Source organism: Dromiciops gliroides, chromosome 4 (genome assembly GCF_019393635.1).
Source record: "Dromiciops gliroides isolate mDroGli1 chromosome 4, mDroGli1.pri, whole genome shotgun sequence".
NCBI lineage: Eukaryota > Metazoa > Chordata > Mammalia > Microbiotheria > Microbiotheriidae > Dromiciops > Dromiciops gliroides.
The window spans coordinates 349,073,344-349,100,018 of NC_057864.1; the positions used below are offsets into that span (position 1 = coordinate 349,073,344).

General features: G+C 36.3%; 1 protein-coding gene across 1 annotated transcript in view; it reads left to right on the top strand.

The window, feature by feature from the left end:
- The first annotated feature begins 20,088 nt into the window (after positions 1–20,088).
- The window catches only part of RFX6 (regulatory factor X6), a 65,808-nt gene continuing 59,221 nt past the window's right edge, over positions 20,089–26,675 (top strand). Inside the window, exons 1-2 of the mRNA XM_043963154.1 lie at positions 20,089–20,308; positions 20,645–20,804. Of these exons, the coding sequence (XP_043819089.1) occupies positions 20,089–20,308; positions 20,645–20,804 (380 nt within the window). The remainder of the gene's footprint in view (positions 20,309–20,644; positions 20,805–26,675) is intronic.

Consider the following 26,675-nt stretch of genomic DNA (forward strand, 5'->3'; position numbering starts at 1 on the left):
AAACCCACAAACCTCATTTGATAATAAAATTTCCTTCAGCTATCAATCTAGATCTTTTCTTACTTTCAAAGTCTAACACCTAGCAAAAGTTCTCTATATTTCTTAGCCCTGACTCCCTCATTACACACTCTTTTCTCTGGTAGATAACTTCTATTTTCTGTGCAAAGTAGGAGGTAAGGTCTTTTGCAGAGAGGAAAAGGTTGAGCAGCATAGGGATTAGAAATCCCTGCAACATGACATATTTTAGTCCACAGATCAAGTGTTCACTCTTCTGGCCAGAATAGAACTGGTCTTCCTAAGAAAATAGACTGCGCAAATCAGGAAAATTTTTATTCAACATCACCATCTACTGGTGACTCAGTATGGCTAATATCAAGATACTGAAGGCAGCCAAAGTTCCTAGTTTGCAAGATGCATTTATGATATCATGAAATGGTGAAGTGGTTGGGTTCAACTTCCAAGGCAGAACTATTTCCAGCAGCTTCAATGAGCCAAAAACCAGTTAAGAGGATACATGAGGCATGATTTTATATCTTTGTAACCTCAGTTTTAGATTACTCCATGGGATCTTCAACTGTTCTCTTTCTTCATGACCTACTATCAAGTTAATTTTCCAAAAATGTTGATTCTTATCACACTAATTTCTGCTTGTTGTTCAGTTGTGCCTGACCCTCTGTGACCCCTATTTGGGGTTTTCTTGGCAAAGCTACTGTAGTGTTTTACCATTTCCTTCTCCAGTTCATTTTACAAATGAGGAAACTGAGACAATCAGGGTTAAGTGGCTTGTCCAGGATTACACAGCTGTTAAGTGTCTGAAACCAGATTTGAACTGAAGTCTTCCTGACTCCAGGCCAGGTGCTCTATCCACTATAACACTTATCTGCCCTTTTGTTTGGAAACCTTTAATTACCCCTGTCTTCCCGATTGATCAAGTTGAGACTCCTTGTGTTGGTATTCAAAGCCCCTTATTAACTAGTATCACCCTTCTACTTTGCTCTGCCCAGTCAGTCAATTAGTAATTTAGTCATGAACATTCATTAAGCACTTACTATGTACCAGTCCTTAAGTGCTGGGGATACAAAGAAAGATAAAAAGACAGTTTCTGCTCTCAAGAAGTTTGTATCTGAATGGGGGAAAAACTTGCAAAAAATTGTACAAATAGTGTGAATGGAAGATAATATCAGGAGAAAACACTAGTGGGGTTACACTATTCTAGAAATAGGCATTATGCTACAGTGGGAAGAGTACAAGCCTTGAAGAAAGAAGAGCTGGATTCAAATTTTGGCTCTGTCATTTATTAACTCTGATTTTTTTGGGGGGTGGGGGTGGGGCAATGAGGGTTAAATGACTTGCCCAGGGTCACACAGCTATTGTGTCAAGTGTCTGAGGTTGAATTTGAACTCAGATCCTCCTGAATCCAGGGCCAGTGCTTTTATCCACTGTGCCACCTTGCTGCCCCCTATTAACTCTAATCTTGAACAAACCAATTCATTTCTTCGAGACTCAATTTCCTTATTTGTAAAATTAGTCTATGTATTATGCCTCATGGTTGCATTAAGATTCCAATGAGTTAATGTATTTAACACATTTTGGAAACCTGAAAACTCTCTTTATAAATTTAATCTTCCTCTCCCCCCCCCCCCACATCTGTAAGAACTAGCATGGTCCTGGGGAAATGAAGGCTGCACCTAGAGGTAGGAAGACCGAGAATCAAACCCTATCCTTTGGCACTTACTAGCTTTGTGACCTTGGAGAAGTCTGGTATTTTTCCCCAAATTGTTTAAATTTTTTTTTTATTAGTTTTCAATATTTGAAAACTTTTCATCCAGTGCAGTTTGGAAATAATGAGCATTCTGTATGTATGTATTTACTCTATGGCACTTTTTTTTTTTTGCGGGGCAATGAGGGTTAAGTGACTTGCCCAAGGTCACACAGCTAGTAAGTGTCAAGTGTATGAGGCTGGATTTGAACTCAGGTCCTTCTGAATCCAAGGCCAGTGCTTTATCCACTGCACCACCTAGCTGTCCCATGGATGTATGTATTTACTAAAAACATTGCTAAAATTCTATGAATCAGTATTAGGTCTCAGTGGTGGGGGGCAGTAGTTCTGTTTTTAATGGTGTTCTGGTTCAGTTTATTTGCTAGATTGTCAAGAATATCTTATGTTCTGCATATTTATAACATGATTATTTATCATATCTTATTTCATAAAGCATAGTGAACTTCTAGTGTATAATTCTAGTCATGTGGGTATGTTCTTCTCTCTGATTTTTCTAGATTTTTCCAACTTGCAGTGATATATTGCACAATCTCTACCACTCCTTTGCATAATCTACATTGATCAATAAATTCAGGCTCCTTGAGGAAAATTTCTGTACCTTCTGATGGTATTGCCTTGATCCTGAATCGCTATCATATGTGCCTCATTTTCTATAAAAATTTACATAATTTAGCCATTTGCTTAATAATATTTGTTGACATATTGTTGGTAAAGTTCATGTGGATAAAATCAATTCATAAACTATTTTATTTCAATTATGGATCTTAACCAGTTTGTGGGTTTGTTCAGAAACAATCCACTTTTTAAAAAAAAAATCCACTTTCAATCACATTTGACAAACCCAGTGACATAGGTATGTTGTTATCTTTTGCTGTTACTTGGTGAAATCAGCTCTGTTTGTTTCAAATATATTTCTATAATTTTTTTGTGTGAGACAATTGGGGTTAAATGACTTGCCTAGGGTCACACAGCTAGTAATTGTTAAGTGTCTGATGCTGGATTTGTACTCAGGTCCTCCTGAATCCAGGGTCGGTGCTCTATCCACTGTGCCACCTAGCTGCCCCTTTATAATTTTTTAACCTGTATATCACATGCTCTGAAAATATCCATCAATATTCTTTCTCCTTTTTGAGAAGGAGGTGTTAACCCTTCTATAGCTGCTTTGGAATGATGAGTTCTCTGTTTTATTAACATTATATGGGGTTTTGTGTACATGCCTAGATCCATTGGCATCCATTTCATCTTTTTTGTGTGTGTGTGTGAGGCAATTGGGGTTAAGTGACTTGACCAGGGTCACACAGCTAGTAAGTGTCAAGTGTCTGAGGCTGGATTTGAACTCAGTTCCTCCTGACTCCAGGGCTGGTGTTCTATCCACTGTGCATCTATTTCATCTTGACCAAAGAATATGTTAAAACACTGATATTGCAAGGCTTTTCCTTGGAAAATGGTATGCTTCATGTGGCTTGACTGGAAAAGAGCAAGGAATTTGTAGGCATCACCTTTATCCATTTATTTGATCTTCAGATTCAAAATCAAAACCTTCACTCTTTCAGAGTTTTACACTTATCAAGTGATATTTTGCCATCACTGAAGAAAGTTTCCATAAGATGGAATAACTGTTTAATGTGTTTTTAACTAAAAACCATATAATGCCACCAATGTCATCCATGTAGCTCAACTGATGAATAGATATTTTATAATATTTTCCTTTTTGACTTGAAGGTCATATTAATTTCAATCCAGTTGTGATGACATTGGATTTATGCATAGAGCAATAACAGACTTAAACTTTTCCACTAGAAAATGTCTTGTTACGTAAACATTTTTCTTCATATTATTTTGGAAGCATGTTTCAAATAAAGAATAGTTTACCATGTAGAAATAAAATACTTTAGCTTTCTTGCTCTACTTGCATGTATTTTATATATATGCAATATATAACTTAGTTATGAGTGTGGAACAGAGTCAAAGGCTTTGCAATAACCAACAAAGGTGATATAAATATTAAAGCACTTTCGGTGGGCTTGTTTAATGACCATCAAACTGATAAGTTGCTCTTCACCCACCTGAAATATTATTTTTTTCTCCTCAGCTAAAATATTGTTTCCTTGTGTTTATAGATATTAGAAGATGGGAATACTTTGTACAATACATGCCAAATGCCTGACAAATTGTGACCAGTCAGTTTCTTCAGCTTTGGCACTGGACCCTGAGGACAAAGGGAGATAGATTTTTATACATTAAAAACAGTTAATCAAATAAGGTCAATTAATTAAAAGGAAACAATCAGAATACAAAATTAGGTAATATAATTCCTAATTGGAGGAATGATTAGGGGCTTTCCAAAGTTGGAGGGAAAAATGCAATTATCTGACATCAGAAAAAGAGGTTCCCATTTCCCCTTAAAGTCAGTGTACAATCAAAGGAACATAGAAACAATAACTGATTGATCAGTACAGGACCAGTTTTCACATAAGACATGTGGTTCTTTGGGATCTGCAGTTTCGAGAAACTCCTTGCATCAATCTTTGCTGGTTGGATTTCTGGTCACCATAATCTATGTCCTTAGTTAAGAGCATGTAGAGGTAATCCAGCTTCCCAGTCACACAGGGTTAGGTTTAAACAAGATAACAAGATGTAGTCAATGTGTTTCACTCAATTCCTTCCACCATTTTCTGCTCCAATCCCCTCAATTTCCCCCTTTTGATTCCTGGGGGTGTGGGCAACCACTCCCATGTATCACTTATGTATAAGCCAAATCTAGAAAGTTTTTTCATATATTCATGATGAGAATTACATAAATCAGGTTATAGGTCAAACTACTTAGAGGGCTCACAATGGACTAATTTTGAGAAGACAGATTTACACGTCACCAAGATAACCAAGAAAACTTAAACATAAACATAAATGCCATGAAATAAAAGGAAAAATCAATATAATAATGATCATCAATATTAGCTAACATTAAGTCTCCTGTATGCTAGTAATCCACTCCCAATGTCCATTTAATAATCATATTTTGTCTTGAGTGTCAAATGTCCCATGTAGTTGTCTGGTCCCTGGACATTCTGGAATAGGCCTCACCCTCAGGGCATTTGGCTGAATTGATATCATATGACTGGTAATAAGTTTTCCTTTGTGTTTTAAATACATGGTATCATGTATGTTATTATAGTATTTCTAAATTTTCATGTTATGATATTTGGAAAACCATTGTATCAAAAAATGCTGATAGAAAGATAACTTTAAAAAAATCTAAATGCTGTTAATCTACCACAAGACTCTACAATAATGGCCAATCTATTAATTATTAGTAGTAGGCTGCACTCTTCTCTATTTCAGTTCTTTTGGTCTGACTATAATAGGAAGGCAAAACTGTTTAATTGAAAACAACTTGGGCCTTTCCCTTCATGTAGTACTGATTCAGCTCCTGGCTGCCACTGTCCCACTGACCATGGTGCTGATATACTATAACTGTAAAGCAGCTTCTAAACAGGTCAGGCTATAATAGAAACATCTCTCTTTTTTTTTTTTTCTGCTTAAAAATTGGTTAAGCTCTGTTCTAAAACTTAGTTTCCAGCAAACTTAGGTAACTTCAAGGAAGTAGTTTTATATTTAATTGAGACTAAAAGCTTCTTGCTGGTAGATATTTTGCCATTTATAGATACAAAGGACTCAGCACCTACTACAGTGCCTTGTATATAATAGACAAATCAATTAAACAATATTTATTAAGTGCTACTATGTGCTAGACACTGTACTAAGTCCTAGATACAAAAAAGCAAAAGTTAGTCCCTGCCCTCTAGCAGCTCACTATCTTTGTAATTAATCTTTGAATTAGACTGTTGATAAAGGGATTTTTGTATAGGCATAAAGGAAATATTGTCAGGGTGTTTTTAGGAATGAAATCTCAAAATTCAAAAGAATAGATAAAGAGAAAATTTCTTTTGCACAGGTAAAAAGACAATGAAAGAGGCAGAGGCTGCTGACCTTGCTGTTGGTCATGAGGCTAGACTTTCATCTTCTTCAGGATATTCCATTATACCCACTGTTTTCAGAAGTTAATTTTTCTTTATTAACTCATTGTACTAGCTTTGACAAATTAAGTGAACTCATACAAAAAAGTGCTAGCTAATTGTAATTCTAATGTATGCCTATTGTTGGCATTATGAAATGACTTTATCTGCACACAGACCTGAAATTATCAACACCACCGGAAGAGGGTCATGATTCATTTCATTCTGATAATAATCCTCTATCTTGTAAAAATCCTTATTTTTAATCAAATCACTTCCTGTCTCCACTATGACCATTTCCATTTTTAATGGTCTTCTTAAGTCCTTCTATTCTAAATTTAAGTGAATACTGAAGGTCAATAGTTAATCCAGGGAGTATTTAATGGAATCTTGATAGAGGAAAATTTTCCATTAGATTAGTCTCCTTATATGACCAATTAGCAAGATATGGTGACCTTGATAATTTTCATAATGTCATCAAAGCTTGCACTTGTCATTTTATATCTCCCTTGAGTCTCTTGAAAATTAACTCATAGTTAGAAAGTTAATCAACTGCCTTTTTAATGTAATTCAATAGATATATGATAGTTTAGCTGGTAACAATGAAATGGAATTCACAAGTTTTCCTTTTTTATATAGGCACCCCCAATTCAGGTGATTTTCATGTCACTTTTTGTATTTAGACAATTTGTCTAATTTGCAAAGGAGATAGACATCTGAAAACGTGCATCAGTAGATTTTAAAGGTTTATGCAAATTATATAAACATGGATAATCTTTTGCTCTGTGTTAATGTGAATGTTAATAGTACCTATTCTTAAGCATTAATTTGGTATTACTTATGTTTCTAAAAGTTAATACATAGTAGTGCCTAGCTCATTGGCCTGCATAGAGTAAGTACACAATAAATATTTGTTGAATTACTATTAAGGGTTAAGTATTGTTTAAAAATTAATATTGTAGGGGCAGCTAGGTGTCGCAGTGGATAGAGCACCAGCCCTGGAGTCAGGAGTACCTGAGTTCAAATCCGGCCTCAGACACTTAACACTTACTAGCTGTGTGACCCTGGGCAAGTCACTTAACCCCAATTGCCTCACTAAAAAAAAATTAATATTGTTTAAAGAAGCCAAGTCACAAAGAAACATCTCATCAAACTGACAGGTTTTTAATACATTTTGACTAGTGAGCAGCTGAAAAGACCCAAGTTTCTAATACTACAATAATTTAATAAAAATCATCAATGAGATAGATAAGTGGTAGAATGAACAGAGTACCAAGTCTGTAGTCAGAAAGTCCTGTGTTCAGAATGAGTCTCAGGAAGTTACTAGCTGTGTGACCCTGGGCAAGTCACTTAACCACTATCTGCTTCAGTTTCCTCAGTGGTAAAATGGGAGAAATAAAAGCACCAAGCTCCAAGGATTGTTGTGAGGATCAAATGAAATATTTGTAAGGTGCTTAGCACAATGCCTTATAGTAGTAGTTAACAAATGTTTATTTCCTTCCTATAAGCTTTCTTAATTCTCATTATTTACAAAGAAATAATTTGTTATTGACACATTTTTCACTGATGTTTTGATTTTGTAGAAAGTAATAGCAGTCACCCCTTGATTTTTTTTCTCTCTCTTTTATCCCTTCATTAGACACCTTTAACATATTACTCTTTTTCAATGTAGAAACAAAAATGAACAGAGGCAGAGGCTGCTGACCTTGCTTCACACACTCACTTCTTTTATAAAAATATTATTAGTTCTCTAATTTCACAGGTAGAACATTTTAATAGATCATATAGTTTTCTGTTTAACATTTCAATGCCCTATCAATCTCCCTGGGTATTGCCATGACTATCAAAAATTAAAACCTTTCTATGACTTAGTAGATAGTTTTCAAGAGTTGTGGCTAAAAAAATTCATCACTTTGGGGCCAACCTGGCAATGATTCTGTCTTAGCTAAGCTAAGCTGGTCTTCATAAGTTATTGTTCAGTCATTTGAGTCATGTCCAACTTTTTGTGACTCCATTTTGGGGTTTTCTTGGCAAAACTACAGGAGTGGTTTGCAATTTTCTTCTCCTCATTTTACAGATGAGGAAACTGAGGCAAATAAGGTTAAGTGACTTGCATGGATTCATGCAGTTAGTGTTTGAGGCAGGTTTGATCTCATGAAGATGAATCTTCCTGATTCCAAGTCCAATGCTGTATCCACTGTGCTACGTATTCCTCATAAGAGGTGTCTCTCCCTGACCCCACACTTGAAGCCATTCCAGGTTGGTAATAGTTGGTAATAGCTTGTGTTTATAAAGCACTTTAATGGCATATAAATTACTTTGCATGTTATCTCATTTGATTCTCACAATATCCCTGTAGAGTAGTTACTACTATTTTTTCCAAGTTACACATGAGAAAAATTGAGGCAAAGAGAGGTAAGTGGCTTGCCTAGGAATACACATTCAGTTAGGATTTGCATTCAGGCTTTTTAACTCCAAGTTCAGCACTATCCCTTACATGACTAGGCTGCCTCTAGCTTCTTGCCAGGGCTTGTGCTCCACTGCCATGACCCTGTAGGTCACTTTCACAACACAGTAAAGCCCAGTAGTAGGACCTCAGTGGAAGTTTCTATTTCACAGGAACTTAATTTGATAATCCCCTTTTTGACCACCATTCTTATGGATGTAAACTTTAAGGAATCATGGTAATTTGGCCTCGTGAAATCCTAATACATAGTCATTTCAAACTCATTTTAAGATGACTAAAATTTTAATACTATATCTGCTCATTTTTGAGCTAAGCAGAATGGAGCACTTGACTCCATGAAAATGGATTTTGAATATGAAGAGATTGACCAACTGGGGGGATAAGAGGCATAGGGAGAGTGAAAACCTCTTTTATTTGTTTTCCCTATCATTTGATATGCTTAAGATTCTGCTTTAACAGAGCTAGGAAACTACTTAGCAGCTACTTGAAGTTATGTTTTATGTTGTACAACCAATTAGTAGTAACTGTGATCTTATCACTCCCTTTAGTAATCTTGTGTAGTCAAGGGTTTTACCCAGAGAAAACTGAGGGAACATACTTATTGACCCTTCCTTTCACCTGCTTGCTCCCAGAATCAAATGGGTATAGTATAGAGGCAAGCTATGATATGATGCCTTTTGATAACCTGGTCCCTTCCTACCTTTGCAATCTTCTTATATTTCACTCCCCTCACCATCTTCTATGATCCAGGTCTCCTTTGAGTTGCTCAAACAGGACACACATTCTCCTATTTCTGTGTCTTTGCGCTGTTTGTTCCCCATGCCTGGAACGCTCTACCTTTTCACTTTAAACAATCTTTTAATTTGTGGAACAAAGACAAGCAATTCCATAACATAGCATAATAAAAAAAGTTGATTGCATATGAAACTGCAAATCCATTATGCACAAATTATCATTCCTTTAAAATATAATCAAAGTATATAAATTTCTTTTTTCCCTTTTGCTTCTCTTTTCCCCTCACCATAGAGATGGCTATCATTAGACGCAAAAAGGTACACACACACACACACACACACAGAGGCATACATACATACATACATATAAATATATGTATACACATATGTATATAAATTTATTCTATACATACTTCTATTGATCAGTTCTTTCTTTAGATGCAGGTCGCATTTTCTTCATATGTCCTTTATAGTTAATTTGGGTATTTGTAATAGTTAAAATGACTTATTCGCTAAAAATAATTCTTAACATGATATTGTTGTTCCTGTGTACAATGTGTTCTCTTAGTTCTGCTCATTTTACTCTTCATTATTTCATGCAAGTCTTTCCGTGTTTTTTCTAAAAATCATTGAGCTCATCATTTCTTATGGCAAAGTAGTATTTCATCACAATTATATACCCCAGCTTGTTCAGCCATTCCCCAATTGAAGGGCATCACTGTAATTTCCACTTCTTTGCCACCACAAAGAAAGCTGCTATAAACATTTTAGAATATATAGGTTCTTTTCTGTTTTCCCTAATCACCTTTGGGAATAGATATAGTAGTGCTATTTCTGGGTTAAATGATACAGGCAGTTTAATAACTCTTTGGGCATAATTCCAGATTGCTCTCCAAAATGGTTGGATCAGTTCACAATTCCACCAACAATGAATTAATGTTTCAATTTTTCCACATTCCCTTCAACATGTGATGTTTAAAATCTAATGGCTATTTCTAAAAAAAATCTAGTGTGTGGTCACCTTAAATTAGAAGCTTTTAGCACCAATCTTTGAGGTATTAAGCATTTATTAAAGTATTTAGAAGTTAGCAAAAGAGAGAAGAGCATGTGTAGTTCAGAAGAAAAGAGCCTAGCTCCCTGCACCTGCTGCTGCTACCACGAGGTCTAACCATAAGGGAGATCCCCCATTCTCCTCAAGTGGAAGCTCCCTGAAGGCTGTCCAGGAAGAGTCCCCACACACTGCTCCAAGCTAATTGGCTGGTAACATTGATTGGCATGACTTACAGGCAGTTCTATGAATAGATGTAATGGTTCTATGAATAGATGTAACTTCTGGATGCTAGTCACATGCTTTCTCCTCAGGGGGCATTGCCCTTGTTCTCACAATGTCTTTCTCAGCAGGGGGTGGGACCCTGACTCTCACACTCATTTGTTGTCATTTTCCCCTTCTATCATTTTAGCCAATCTGAGAGGTGTAAAATGGTACCTCAAAGTTGCTTTAATTTGCAATTATCTAATCAATAATGATTTAGAGAATTGTTTCATACCCTCTCACTTTTATCTTTTAGTTTCCCTGGTTTTCTTCATGACTTAGATCAAATCCTACCTTCTTCAAATGACCTTTCTTGGTCCTATTAGCTGTTAATACTTTCCTGTTTTGGATTACCTTCCATTTACTATAGCTCATATATACTTGGTTATTTAGGTACTGTCTGCATCCCCTGCCCCATTATAATGTACACTTCCTGAGGGATGGAACTGTATATTTTTACATTTTTTGTAAATGCTTAGATAGCATAGTGTTCAGCATATAGTGAGTGCTTAGTAAGTAATTGTTGAATGCTTGCTTGCTTGATTTACTCAAAGGAGAGGATCACACACACCTGAATCTAATAATTGGAAGGGACCAGGGAGACCATCTAGTACTGCCTGTACTTCAACTTTCTTGATGAACTGTTTTCCAGACTGCCTTAAGAGAGCCAGTGATAGGGGTAGCTAGGTGTCGCAGTGGATAGAGCACCAGCCCTGGAGTCAGGAGTACCTGAGTTCAAATCTGGCCTCAGATACTTAACACTTACTAGTTGTGTAACCCTGGGCAAGTCGCTTAACCCCAATTGCCTCAACAACAAAAAAAAAAAAAGCCAGTGATGGAGAACTTCTTTTTCCTCTTCAGAAATCTACTTTCACTAATTCTAAATTAGTATTTTCTAACAAAGCTTAAAAAAATGAAGACAGAAACTTTTGTTTTTGTATCCTCAACACCTAATTCAGTATGTGACACAATAAATGTTTTATGGCTTTTTCACAAGATCTTGGACTTAAAGCTGATAGGGATAAGAGAGTTCAATTCCCTTATTTTATAGATCAGGAAATTGAGTCCTAGAGAAGTGAAGTGAAATGAAGTGACTCATCCAAGGTCACAGGTAGGAAATGGTAACCCAAAGATTTGAATATAGATTCTCTAACTTTTTTCCCAGCATACTTCATCTTTATATCTTGCTGCATTGTGATACTACTCTCAGAGTCATTTCCTTTTCCCCCAACCAGAAAGCACATTTTCCCTGTTCATATTATGGGAAAATTGGCATTGGCAATCTTTAATTAATTAATAAATGAATGAAAAAAAACATTTTTTTTTTTGGTTTTTGCTGGGCAATGGGGGTTAAGTGACTTGCCCAGGGTCACACAGCTAGTAAGTGTCAAATGCCTGAGGCCAGATTTGAACTCAGGTCCTCCTGAATCCAGGGCCGGTGCTTTATCCACTGTGCCACCTAGCTGCCCCTAAAAAAAAACATTTATTAAGCACTTATTATGTGTCAAACATTGTGCTAAGGGCTTGGAATAAACCCCCCCAAAGCTATAAGATGTCTACTTTCCAGCAGTTATCAGCAGTTTTAGTCTAATAAGGGAAGAATATACTCACACACACACACACACATACATATACACATAAACATATGTAGGAAGGCTATTTTGGTTGGAAATGCACAGGAATGCTGAGCAGAATTGATAGACAAATGCTTTGTAAAAACAAAGAAAATATTCATTTTAATTCAAGATCTGGAAGGATGGGAGTGAGGAGCATGGCAACATTAGGCAAGAAGCTGAGCAGGATATAAAATGAAATGTAATGGGACTGGTTAGCTACAGCATGCCACAGGAGATACCAGTTAAGGTAACATAGATCTAAGGATAATGAGTTCTAGAATCGAAAGAGTTCAATTCCTCAGGCATAATCTCTGGTATGGATGATTCAGTTGCAATGTGGCAGGAAAGAATTAATATACCTTAATTTGGGGGGAACATGTGTATGTGTACCTGAGCATGCACGTGCGCGCGCACACGCACGCACACACACACACACACACACACGAGTTTACTAAAATAATTTACCACAATTTCCTATAGCAACATCTTTAGTTTATGATTTATTACTATTGTTATTTACTATTTTTGGCAGGAATATGGACCCATGATTTTAACTGCATTGGGGAACTTCCTTCTCAAATTCAGGTTAGCAATTTGTTGGTAACTAATAGACTCAGAAAGTTTCTTGAGCCCTTGAGATATTAAAATGACTTGCTCATGGTTTCATAGCTTATATATGTCAGAGGGAGTACTTCAGCCTAGGTCTTCCTGATTCCAAGGTCAGGCCTCCATCCACCACTCCAGACTTCTCTAACATTCACGATTTCCAGAAGGTCACCTGATTCACAAAGACAGAGAATCATTGTATGATCTCCTCCTTTTAATAAATTGCTTAGTAAGGATGAGTGATTGGATTTAGGAGCCTTCAGGCAGAGAAGGAAAGATGGCAAATAAATGCATTGCGTACATACTTAGTCATGGAACCATAATCTAGGAATAGATATAGATATTGATCCATCCTACATAGCTTTACAAAACTTTTACATACTTAACAAAAAACAGTATGATTTAAACAAAACTAATGATCTTGTAAGCAGAGGAAAATAATATTAGCTTTGTAAAAAATGTATATTTACATACAGTATTAAAAATTATAGGGGCAGCTAGGTGGCACAGTGGATAAAGCACTGGCCTTGGATTCAGGAGGACTTGAGCTCAAATATGCCTCAAACATTTGACATTCACAAGCTGTGTGACCCTGGGCAAGTCACTGAGCCCTGCAAATATATACACCATGTCAAAAACAACCCATTGTGATTTTTCAATCATGGAATCATACATAGCATTGTGATTTCTGAAGATAAACATACCCCTCACCTCTTGTGGAGAGAGACATATATTTTCAGATATAAAATGTGAGAATTTGTTTAATTGGACCATGCATAAGGATTATCTTTTTTTTCCTTCCCCCATGCCCTTTTTGTTCAATTCAGGGGAGGGGTGGGGGAAGTAGTTTGGAAAGTTTATATAAATTTAAAAAGATTAAATATGCTTTTTTGTTGTTGGTTTTGTGTGTGTGTGTGTGTGTGTGTGTGTGAGGCAGTTAGGGTTAAGTGACTTACCCAGGGTCACACAGCTAGTAAGTGTCAAGTGTCTGAGGCCAGGTTTGAACTCAGGTCCTCCTGACTCCAGGGCAGGTGCTCTATCCACTGTGCCACCTAGCTACCACTAAATATGCCTTTTTTGCAATTATTTCCACTATTGCTCCTTGTTGTGGACTCTGGTGTCAAAAAAAGTCTATTTCCTGTTTCAAGTATTTTTCAAATACTTGAAGACACAGAGGCACATTTATTGATATATTAGATTAAAATATACAGTATCTGATTATCTGTGATAGAATATATACACATCTTGCTCTATATGAAAATAAGTTTTAAAACTAGAGAGTTGTGACTATAATATGAATTATTACTGCACACAATATTATACCAATTCAGGAGACTGTTTAGAGACTAAATAAATAATTGTGGTTTTTAAAAAATATGTTTTGCTTTGTTACTTGCAGTCATAATCTAGTGATGATCTTTTTTTCCCTTAGAAGTAGAGGATATTCTAAAGAAATCCTAACAAAGAGAAAAAGACCTATTTGTACAAAAATATTTATAGCAGCTCTTTTTGTGTTGGTTAACAATTGGAAATCAAAGGAATGCCCATCAGTTGGGGAATGGCTAGACAAGCTGTGGTATATGATGGTGATAGAATACTATTGTGTTATAAGAAATGACAAACAGGACAATTTCAGAAAGGCCTGAAAAGACATATAAACTGATGCATAGTGAAGTGAGCAGAACCAGGAGAATGTTGTGCACAATGACAGCAATATTTTTTTTTTTTAGTGAGGCAATTAGGGTTAAGTGACTTGCCCAGGGTCACCCAGCTAGTAAGTGTAAAGTGTCTGAGGCTGGATTTGAACTCAGGTCCTCCTGACTCCAGGGCTGGTGCTCTATCTACTGTGCCACCTAGCTGCCCCCTTGATTCTGTTTTAAATTCCAAATTAAAATTTCCTCTGCCAAATCAAAGTTTCACTTATCTAGCTGGAGTTGAGTAGTCTCTTTAAGACTTTGAAAATACATTCACACACATAGAAAAAGACAGAACCTATGCATTTATAGAATATGGGATTGTCAGAGGGCAATCATATTCTTCAATTGGGTTTACACAAGACAACTACACTGAATCAATAGTAAATTTTAATTCAACCAGATGAGCCAGATGAGTTCAGGGTGGTTTAGGCATATATTAGATTTTTTTTCACCAGTTATTTCTCAAAAAGCATAACATAACATTTAATTGAAAATTTTATTTATACTAAGGTTGCAACAATTCAGAGAATTCAGGGTCAGATCTAATGAGTCAGAATTTGGGCTCCCATTCACTCTGGGTACTATATAGATAGTATGTTTCTCCTTGTTCACCACCTCCCCCCTCCCCCCATCTCAAATGGGTTTGCTGAGAAATGGTTCAGTCACACAAAGACCCTATTTATTTATGGAAAATGACTGAGTACCTGCAACTCACCTCTGATCTCAATTGTTAAGAGAAATGCAATTAATTTCAAACTTACTTTTGATTAAAGCATTTCATGTTCTTAATGAACATATAATAATCTAGATTTAGGTAATGTAATTTATCCCTGTAACATAGTTGAAATGATTTCCATATATATCTTACATATTTATTATGACTAGACATGTTCATTCAGATTATTATGGCACTGTATGAAAAGGTAGTTCATATGTTATTTACTTTTCTGTGCTGCACGAGTCTGACCATTGTTCTTTATAATTACAAATAGATTTAATTTCACATTAAATATGAGGCACCAATAGACTGTTTTTTACTGGACTTGAATGGAAAAGTAGGTGGTTATTTACATGTGAAGGAAAACCAGTAATCAGTTGTTTAATAAATTCATTATATTAATGAAAAGAACAATATTATATTAATTAAAGGGGAAATTATAAATATGCTCTTCATTTCTCCATTTTTATAGATAACAGCATAATAAGAGCAATATTACATTTTTCACAAATCTTTTAATGTACCATCTGTGCACATATTCACATATCCAGTTGGGCAGTGTTGTACCTTATAAAACCAACATAAACAACATTTCTTCATTTCATGGGTTGAGAAGATAGAGTTGAGTCACAATCTGCCCCACTCATGGGAATACACAGATCAATGAGATCACACTTCTATCAAAGTATGAAAAAAAGGAAAATAAATTGCACTTTGAATATTGTTAATGCTTTTCTAATTAAAATAGCAGACTATTTCAGAGTTTAGAGTATCCTTGGATGTCATACTGTTTAGCCCATTCATTTTGCAAATAAGGAAATTAAAGTTAAAAGAGTCACTTTGGAAGAGTCAGATCTCAAATCCAGCCTTCTGACTTCAATTCCATAGCTATTATGTTATGTACTCTCAAAAGGGAAGTCCCAGAAATAAAGAAACTAGATAAATCCATTCAATAGTATTTGCACCAGGTGGTGGAATAAGTTACAAAAGAAAACATTCACTGTAAGGGCAGGAGTTTACGAGCTAGTTAAGAGACTGGATCCCTGAACTATATCTCAATAAAACACATTTCTTACATAGATACTTGAAGGTTGTTAGTTACTGTAGCTTAGTACTGAGAAGAGACTTGATTCTTTGTTGAAGGTTAAGCTCTAAGAACTCTATGCTTGGTAATAAATGCTTATTGACTTGCTGACTGCAGCTCTTCACTTTACCATATTTCTTGCCTCAAAAGTGATTTAAAGTTGTGTTTTTTAAAAATGTTGAGATTGTCCTTTTAGATCAAATCTAGTATATATATGTATATGTATGTATGTATACACATGTATATGTTTAGATCTGGAAGGGAACCTAGAAATCATCTGATCCAATTCTCTCATTTTATAGATGGCCAGGGTCACATGGATGCCAATAGGCAAAGCTGAGAATCCAAACTAAGTTATCTGATTCTAAATCCAGAAGTATTTCCACTTCCCATTTCCCCTATCCTAAAATGTACTAGAATATATTTTCATTATATGGTGGGTTAGATGAGGGTCTCTTAGACTGATTTTGTGTGTGTGTGTGTGTGTGTGTGTGTGTGTGTGTGTGTGTGTGTGAAAATCAAAGTAGTTACTTGGAATTTTATATAAAATATCTAATTGATTGCTTTGTATATAATTCCCAATGAAATTCTTGTTTTATTTTTATTTTTATTTATTGGCATCTTATAGACAAACTTAGTAAATTCTAATATAGAAACTCTTCAAAGAACTGTCTAGAAGAAGTCACATGGGAAATGGAAGAGATATCAGTATTGTCTCTGTAATACTGAACTTACTTTTTTTTTTCATGATCTCATAGTTAACTTCTAAAATACCATCCCTTGATTTGACATCACGTAAGCAAGACCTGACTTTGGCACATTGTTTATTCAGAGGATATACTTCTCTTTCTCAGAGATACCTGGTTTATTGGTTCATTTTAAAATTTTATTAGTTAATGATAGAGAATAAAATTTGTTACAATAATCACACTTTTCATCTCTTCAGATTTCTTCCATGAAGTAACTAGAATTTCAAATATGACCTGGTTGAATAGCTGAACTCATAGTTTAGGGCAAAATAATCTTAAAGGTTGGAATGATCTCAGTGTTTTTATTATAAATAATTTGGATAATTTCCCATATCTACCTCGAATTGTAAGACACCAGAAGAACCATTTAAAAGACATCTGGAGAACCTCCAATTACTTCAAAAAGAAAAAAAAATCCAATCAACCTGAATATTTGACTGTAGAGAGCCAATGAAAACAACAACCAAACAAAACCTTCTGAATTGCCTCAAATTTTCACTTTTCATCTGATGTTGATATAATAGATATAGTTGACATGTTGTATAGGTACAGTAATAAAAGGGATTTTCTTACTGTGCTTAACATGACCTAGTGAAAGGGCAGATAGGTCAAGAATCAGGAGATTAAATCTATCTAAATCTTATGTGACTTTGGATAATAATAATAACATTTATACAACATCTACTATGTGCCAGGCACTCTGCTAAGTGCTTTCCAAATATTATCTCTTTTGATCCTCACAATCCTGGGAGGCAGGTGCTATTGTTAGCCCCATTTTACAATAGGGGAAACTGAGGCAAACAGAGGTTAAGTGACATACCTGGTGTCACACAAATAATATCAAAGGCAGAATTTGAACTTAGATTTTGCTGACTTCAAGCCCAGAACTCTATCTACTGAGTGAACTAGCTACCTTTAAAAACTATGATTTGTACAAAATAAATCACTTTTTCCAGGTTTCAGTTTCCTCATTTGTAAAGGGAGGGTGTGTTGGAATAGATCATCTCTATAGTTTCTTCCAACTCCAAGTTTCTGTTTCCTTGAAAGAGGAATACATGTTTACAGACAGCAGTGCTAGAATTCACTAAATACAAAAGCATTGAGGGCTTTACGTGAATTTTTAGGAAACATACAGAGTTGCTAAAGCAACCAGGGGATGGTTTGGGGAGATACCAATTGCTAGGCAGAGATTTAGGGAGGCAATTTGAAGAAGAGAAGTGGTAGCTCTGTCCAGAGTCATATCTGGGAATTCTTTCACTTATGGCAAAAGCAGCTGTGGAGGATGGACAAGGTAAGTCACAAGATAGCTCGGTTGTGAGTGCAGTCCTGAAGAGATTCACTCTCCTGCAGAATTCCTAGTCCTTATCATTTTAAAGGTTGGGGTGGAAAGGTGGTCCCTAGGAGAGGAGTACCATGGCCACAAGGGGGAGGTGTATACATAGGGGCATTGTACTGTGGGTCAGCTAGGAACAGTCATTGGAGGAAGGAAAGTGCCCCTATGTATATGCCCCTTTTCCAGTGATGATTGGTCCTTCCAGCAGCTGTTGACATAGTTTGGGGCATCTATGCACACTGTCAGACAAACATGTTTTCCCAATAACTCTTTTTTTGGGGAGGGGTAGGGGGCAGTGAGGGTTAAGTGACTCACACAGCTAGTGTCAAGTGACTGAGGTCACATTTGAACTCAAGGCCTCCTGAATCCAAGGCCGGTGCTTTATCCACTGTGTCACCTAGCTTTCCCCCTCCCCCAATAACTTTTTAATCATGCAAATTGGACTAATCCTCCACGTATCTATGTATTGTGTATATATATATGTATATATATTTGTGTGTGTGTGTGTGTGTATGTGTATACTCATCCATAGAAACACACACAAGCACACTAAGCACACATTCATCTTTCAGGTTTTGTTTATAACATTTTCTCTTCCAAGACGGACCTTGATGTTCATTCTTAATCAGATATCACTCATAAATTTTTGGAGGAATGTTGTTTACGATCCCAACCTTACTTCTGTCACCTTTCTCCACTGTTTGTCCTCTATACACTCTATACACTTTGGTCCTGGGTATATGGCTGTGGTCAGGACAGGACTCTTCTCCAAGAGAAAAGTGAGATGGAATGTCACCCAGGACACCTGTCTAGCACTTCCATTATTTAAAGCTTGTTGAATCAAATTGAGTTGAATTAAACTGAATCGAATTAAAGGAAGAAGTCATTCAGTCCTTTCTCAAATGATTTCTTACCTCATTGCAAGAAGGAAAAACCCGTAGAAAAATAGAAGAGGACGTTGATATCATATACTCACAGGAAATTAGATCAGGAAAAGACTTTACAAATCATCTACTCCCTCCCCCCTCCCCCCCCATTAAGTCAAAGATTAGACAATGATCGCCCCAGGGCAGAATTAGACAGGGAACTTGGAGACCCGAGACACCCACCCCAGCCCACAATCAGAAATAATTGTCTTTCCAAGTTAATCATTAATGTCTCCTGGGGCAGGAGCAGGGTGGATCCCTGCGATGTGAGACTTCACTCAGGGTTTCCCCTGTTCGGTCTGGCTGGCCCCAGTGTGATTAACTCGTGTGTGTGTGTGTGTGTGTGTGTGTGTGTGTGTGTGTGTGTGTTGGGGGGGCAGAGTAAAAGGAGGAGAAGGAGGAAAGAAAGGAAGGAAAGGAAGAGGAGAGAACTGGAGGGAAAGGAGAATAAAAAGGAGCACGGAGAAACCGAAGGGCAGGAAGCGGTTGGACCAGATAAGTCTCCAAGGTTCCTTACAGCTCAAAAATTCTGTCATCTGAGGAAAAGGAAGAGGAGGGAAAAGAACATTAGGGGATGCGAATTTATTGTTCCGGCCTGGATTGGGACTTCTGCACCAACAAAAAGTGTGTACATGTTAGGTCAGGCATCCTTGCCCAGCCAGATAAAGGACTCCTGAAGTGATGTGTAGGTGTAACTTTCTCTTTCCAGCTCCTTGTCCCATCCCGGCTGCAGGGCGCAGACGCCCAGTAGTGGCAGGACTAATTTCTAACTAGTCAGCCCGTACCCCTTTCCCTGGAAGACTAAACTTGATTCATTTGGGACGTCCAGTCTTTAGACAAGCTTCTTTTTCCAGTTTTCCTGGCGGACTCCTTCAAACTGGGTCACCAGTATCAGACTCAGAAACCGCGCTACCCCACCCCGCACCCTATTCCTCCCTCCACCCAGATCCCCGCCCCCTTCCCTGCCCCCGCCCACGGACCCATCTCGTGGGGTCCCAGCTCTGTGGTTGTCTGCATGGGCTCCCGCTGCGCCTCTGGGGAGGAAGAACTATGCCCATGAAGAGGACAGCCAAGGTCTCAGAGCGGGAGGGCGCCTTCCTGCAGGGGCAGCCTTCCCCAAAAGTTTCTCCCGGGCTCCAAGAGGAGGGATGCTACGTAGAGCTGCTGGCCAAGGGCTTGCTCGCCTATCCGGAGGAAGGGCAGCCGGTAAACTCTCGAGGCATCGGGGAGGAAGTAGAGGAGCCGGGGCTGTCCGTGGGAATCAAAGCAGGTGAGCCCCTCAGACTTTCAGGGAATATCACTGGGGTCTCGGTAGTAGACAGTAGTCCTGATGGTGCAGAGGAACTCAGCACGAACATTGTACCTATTTGCATAACGCTGTAAATAGAGGATCAAGTGCATCCAGTTTATGTTTCTTGGTATCTGTGCATGCATACATCTATATACGACAGAAAGATGCTTTTAAACTAGTGAGAGGTGGAACTATAGTTCTTGTCTGAAAATGCTGGTCACGCCAGTTGGGGAAAATAGTCAGTTATAAAACAAATAATTGATGTCATGAAATACTTGTCTTGAATTTTCAAAATATGTTTTTCCTTGCAATCAGAAATGCATCTCAGCAATGATCACCTTTCTTCCTCATCCGAAGAGGATGCGGATACCCAAGACAATAAAGTGAAAGCACCTGAGCCACATCTGTCCCAGAAGAAAACCATCACCCAAATCATGAAAGATAAAAAGAAACAGACTCAGCTCACTCTGCAGTGGTAAGGAGATTATAGAGTACAGGTATACCTTTATGCATCTGTACTACTCAAAAGTCTCATGTCTTCCTTTCTTTTCTGTTATGTTTTCTCCTCAGGAACATTTTGAGAGCACAATTTAAGCAGAATAACTCTAGTTATCTTTAAAAAATCATCACAGATTTTTTTTTGTACAGAGCAGAAGTTGGCAATGAATGCAAAAGTGATTTTCAATATAAACATAAGAAAATTCACTTTTCCACTTTTGAATTCAAGAAAGAATTTTTTCTACTTAATTATGCAAAACATTGTAAAACCTCAAGGAATATAGATATTTATACACACCTATATACATATATAATTATTATAATTAACAAAACCCAGATTTTTCTTTTATCTTGTTTAATCCTGCAACATTTAATCGTTTTACATCTGAAATTACCAAAATATACAGTCTGCATTTATTTTTAAATAATATATGTCATGCTTTGTTTATACACATGACTCATTTAGGTAGCAGGGTTACATTAAGAGAGACTAATCTTATTCAATATTAATTGCATCCCTAGCAAGAAAAATTATAGAAGGCATATGGGATTGAAAGCGAAAGTATTGAAGATTGCATTGAGACTGAGTTAATATGCTGTGGATTTGGAGTCAAAGACCTGGGTTAAAATCCAGGCTCTGCCATTTACGGTCTGTGTAACATTGTAGAAAACAGTCAGGGTCTCTGAACCTTAGGTTCCTCATCTGTAAAAATTATGAGGCTGAACTAGATTATTTCTAAGGTCCTTTCTATCTTTAAATCTAGTATCCTGTTTTGAAGTTCTTCCTATTAATTCAATGGTGAAATGTGTTTAGGTTATCAGAGGAAACTGCTAAACATAGATTCATTTAACTGTAATAATCATACATTAAAAAATGAATGAGGCAACTTTAAAAATTGATCAATACCATGTGTTAGAGGACCATAGAAGTTCATGAAAGTAAGAGGAGAGTAATCTGAAAAGGTCATAGTATGAAATACTTTTATTCTTCTTTTGCATCAGTCTAATTAGAACTTCTTGAGCAAGCTGTCATCATGAATCCCTATTTCAAGCATAAGCTCAATAAACATTTACGGTAAACATGACTGAATGGTTTATTTAGAAAGGAAAAGAAGACTTTATTGCTTAAAGAAAACATTTAAAATAAATTGTAATTTAATTTTATCTTCACATTTTATAGAAAAATCCAAATTGTACATTAAAAAACCCTACATTTTACCCATACTGAAATTGTGTGACTCCATGACTCACATGTTCAACTTTATCAAAATAGAAAAGCTAATTAGAAAATAACCAAAAATACTAACCATCTTGAGTTAATCTAGAGGCAAGAAATGTATGATAGATACATCTTGATGACAATGTTTTAGGTATTAACATATCTATTGATTAGGTCTATATTAGCAAGTTCAAGTAGATATTTGAGCTAATTGTCTGGAAAATTAAGACCAAAGTTACATTCATTTGGGATATTATATTAAGACAGATGGAAAAAGTATTTGCTTTCTTATGAATTCTTTACTTCACATAGAGTGAAGAGGTCTAACTTTAGTTGTTTCATAACTATCTACTTGGGTTAAAGAGGAAATGCCATACCAAAGAATGAAAAAATAAAACCTTGCTATCCGCACATTTAAATTCTTATGAATATGGAAATTATGCTAACAGAACAATAAAAGAAACAAATGACAAGAGAAGAATTCAGCCAAAGAGCTCGGTGTTCCGCTTACACAGTGCCAGGCATTTTAAAGATATATCTGCTTAGTATAACGATCCTTGTTTAGCAAGGCAAAAAAGGTTCCTGTAGTTTAATACTCCACCCCTCCCCCATTTCTTATCATAAGATTCCAGATAAAAGACACATTTTACATCAAAAAGAATTAAAATTACTTTTATTTTTGAGAAATGTTCATAACTTGAAATAAATCATCAACTAATTATACTTTGGATTTTCACAAAACCAGGGTGAAAAGCACTGGTTTGTCATCTTGGCAAAAGAAATCTGGTTGATTGTCTGCCTTCATCACTTTCATCCAAATATTTTGCTGTTATGCAGAAAAACAATCTTTTTTTTTTTTAATCTTTCAACACAGGCACACATGGTTTTTTAAAAGAAGAAAGGGTATTGAATGTTGCAACTGACTTCTCATCAAAGCTAATAAAAAATTTAGATGTGAATTCTTGGGAGATCACACTCAATTTCATGTTGATTAATTCCACAATAGTCATACTTTTACAATTATGAGTATATGTATATGTGTGTATATATATGTATACACACACTCATATATATTAGTTTAGGGAGACAACATAGTATATGGGAAAGAGTGTTGGTTTTGTAGTGGAAAATCTGGGTTCAAATCCTTGCTCAGCCATCTACAAGCTTTGTGAACTTACGCTAGTCACTTAATATCTCCTCTCCTGAAGTGAACAGACTAAGTGATGATCTCTAAGGTCCCTTCCAGCTCTCAAACCATGATCCTATGACCACTCTAAGTTGCTAGCTTAAGTGATTTTTTTTCTGGCCCTCTCTATTGAGTTTTTAGCATAACTGAAAATAGACTTTTAGAGTTTTCCCAGAAGTTCTGTGATTTGCATTTACAATTCTTCTTCAGAGACAATCTAATCCAGTTCCCACATTTTTGTTGTTGCTTCAGTCATGTTAGTCATGTCTGACTCTTCATGGCCCCATTTGGAGTTTTCTTGCCAAAGGTACTGGAGTAGTTTACAATTTCTTTCTCCAGCTCATTTTGCAGATGAGGAAACTGAGGGAAACAGGATTAAGTAATTTGACCAGGGTCACATAACTAGTAAGTGTCTGAGGCCAGATTTTAACTCAGAAAGGAGTTTTCCAGACTCCAAGCCCAGTGCGCTATCCGCTGTATCATCCCTCATTTTACAAATGAGGAAACTGAGATCCAGGGAGGTTAAGTCATACAGCTAGGAAATTAGAGAGGTGAGATTGAAGTCTTGTCTTCTAAATTTAGAGCCGGTTCATTAACCATTGTGTGGCCCCTTGAGTCTGTATGTTCTTCATTTAACTGCTAATATTCAAATGTAGGTAACTCATCTTCAGTTATCAAAATGATCAATTATAGTGTTTACTATATAGGACTGAAGTTAATTTTTTTTTTACATTTGGAGTCCTCTAAAGGACATTTTATTGACCTAGAAAACAAACTATTTATAACAGAAATGTACAGCATTGCTTATAAAGATACATAAGAATTCATCAATATCCTTTCAGAGTAGAAAGTCATGACTATATTTTGATTTTGTTTGTAAATTAATTCATTATTTTCTATTCTGTTATCTTTGAAATATGAGATAACCTCTTCAATGACTTGAAAAGAAAAGTAAGAGATGCAAGTATTGGCCATCTGTAAGTCCAGAAAATCTTTAGAGTTGTTAGGCTCATAGCTAGACCTGGAAAGGGACCTTTAAGATCATGTCTTTCAACACCCTCATTTTACAGATAAGGAAATAGAGGTCCCCAAAGGTTAAGTGACCTGCCCAAGGTCACCCAGCTAGTAAATGGTAGAACCAGGATTTGATCCTTGGCTACAATGACTCTGGAAAATGCCTCTTCTTCAAAATAACTATCTTCAAATACATTCTTCAACTGTGAACAGAGATATAGATGATATTATGGCCTCAATGTAATGATACTTTTACTTCCTTGGAAGATACAAACTGGGCTACTTGCTGCACTTGTCTCATTTGTTTTTATGGCAGCTAGGTGGCACAATGGATATAGTGCTGGACCTGCAGTCAGAAAGATCTGAGTTCAAATTCTACTGCAAGTCACTTATCCTCTTTTTGCTTCAGTTTCCTCATCTAGGGAATAAAAACAGCATCTACTTTACAGAATTGTCTTGAGGAATCAAATGAGATAACATATGTAAAATACTTTGTAACCTTAAAATAATACATAAATGTCATCACCATCATCACCATCATCCTTTTGTGGCATATAAAACCTAAAATGAAAACCATTCTTTTAAAATAGTTTATTATTTTTATTTTTCAAGTCTGTCCCTCCTACTCTTTTCCTCAACTGAGCAAAATTAAAAAAAAAACAAAACCTAAAAAGCAGATTCTTTAAAGTAACACAATCTAGCAAAACTCCGCCCTGCCCCAAGCCATGTCTGAAAATGTAAATTCCTTTCTGCATTTTAAGTCTATCTCCCCTCTGTCAGAAGGACAGAAGCATGTTTCATCTTCAGTCTTCTGGAGTCCTGATTTGTCATTGTGCTAATCAACATTCTAATATATTTTAAAGTTGATTTTCTTTACTATGTTATCACTGATAAATTCTTCTAGTTCTCCTCCCCTCAGCATCAGTTCATAAAAGTCTTTCAAATTTCCTCAGAAACTATTCATTTCATCTTTCTTAAATTGCAATAGCATTTTCATTACAATCATATGCCACAATTTGGTAAACCATTAACTAGCAGGAGGATATATCTTAATTTTTCAATTTTTTGCTTACCATGATAAGAGCTGCTACAAATATTTTTGTATATATAGGAACTTTTCTATTAAAAAAATCCTTTGGAGCTATGTATGTAGTAGGGGTGTATCTGAGTTAAAGGGTATGCACAGCTTGATAACTCTCTGGGCATAGTTCAATTTGCTTTCCAGAATGACAGAACTAGGTGCTAATACCTAAAACAGGAAGAGCAAAAACAGAGAAAGAAAATTATAGACCAATCTCCCTGATGAATATTGATGCAAAAATTCTGAATAGAATATTAGCAAAGAGATTACAGCAATGTATCATCAGGATAATATACTATGACCAGGTGGGATTTATGCCAGGAATGCAGGGCTGGTTTAATATTAGGAAAACTATCAACATAAATGACCACATCAATAACAAAACTAAGCAAAATCATATGATTATCTCAATAGATGCTGAGAAAGCTTTTGACAAAATACAGCACCCATTCCTATGAAAAACACTAGAGACCACAGGAATAAATGGAGCTTTCCTTAAGATGATAAACAGCATCTACCTAAAACCATCAGCAATCATTATATATAATGGGCATAAGTTAGAAGTGTTCCCAGTAAGATCAGGGGTGAAACAAGGATGTCCATTATCACCACTATTGTTCAATATTGTACTAGAAATTTTAGTCTTAGCAATAAGAGAAGAAAAAGCAATTGAAAGGATCAAAATGGCTGGACTAATTCATAGCCTCACCACAAGAAAATAGTGTGCTTGTCTTCCTGAAAGACTTTCAACATTTGTCATTTTCCTCTTTTTGTCATTTTTTCCAATATGATAGATATGGAGCAGAACCTCAAAATTATTTTAATTTGAACTTATATTTCTCTAATTGTGAAGGATTTGGAACATTTTTCTCAGTAATTGTCGATAACTTGGATTTCTTCCACTGAAAACTTCTCATTCATATCCTTTGACCATATCCCTAGATAAGAAAACTGAAGCAGAAAGAGGGTAGTGACTTCAGAATTTGAACTCAGATCTTGACCACAGGTTCAGCACTCTAACCATTGTGGCACCTAGATGCCATAAAAACAAATGAATCCACTGCAAGCACCCTAGTTTATATCTCTCAAGGAAGTAAAAAGTATCATTATTTTTAGACCATAATAATCATCTATATATCTGATCAAGGTTGATGAATGTACTATGAACTTGAAGATGACTATTTTGAAGAAAGGCTTTCTCCAGAGTCATATTGACCAAGGTTCAAATCCTGTCTCTTCCACTCACTAGCTGTGTGGCCTTGAACAGGTCATTTAACTTTTTGAGATGTCTCTTTCCTCATTTGTAAAAAGAGGGGGTGGAATTGTTGAAAACAGAATTCTTCCAAGG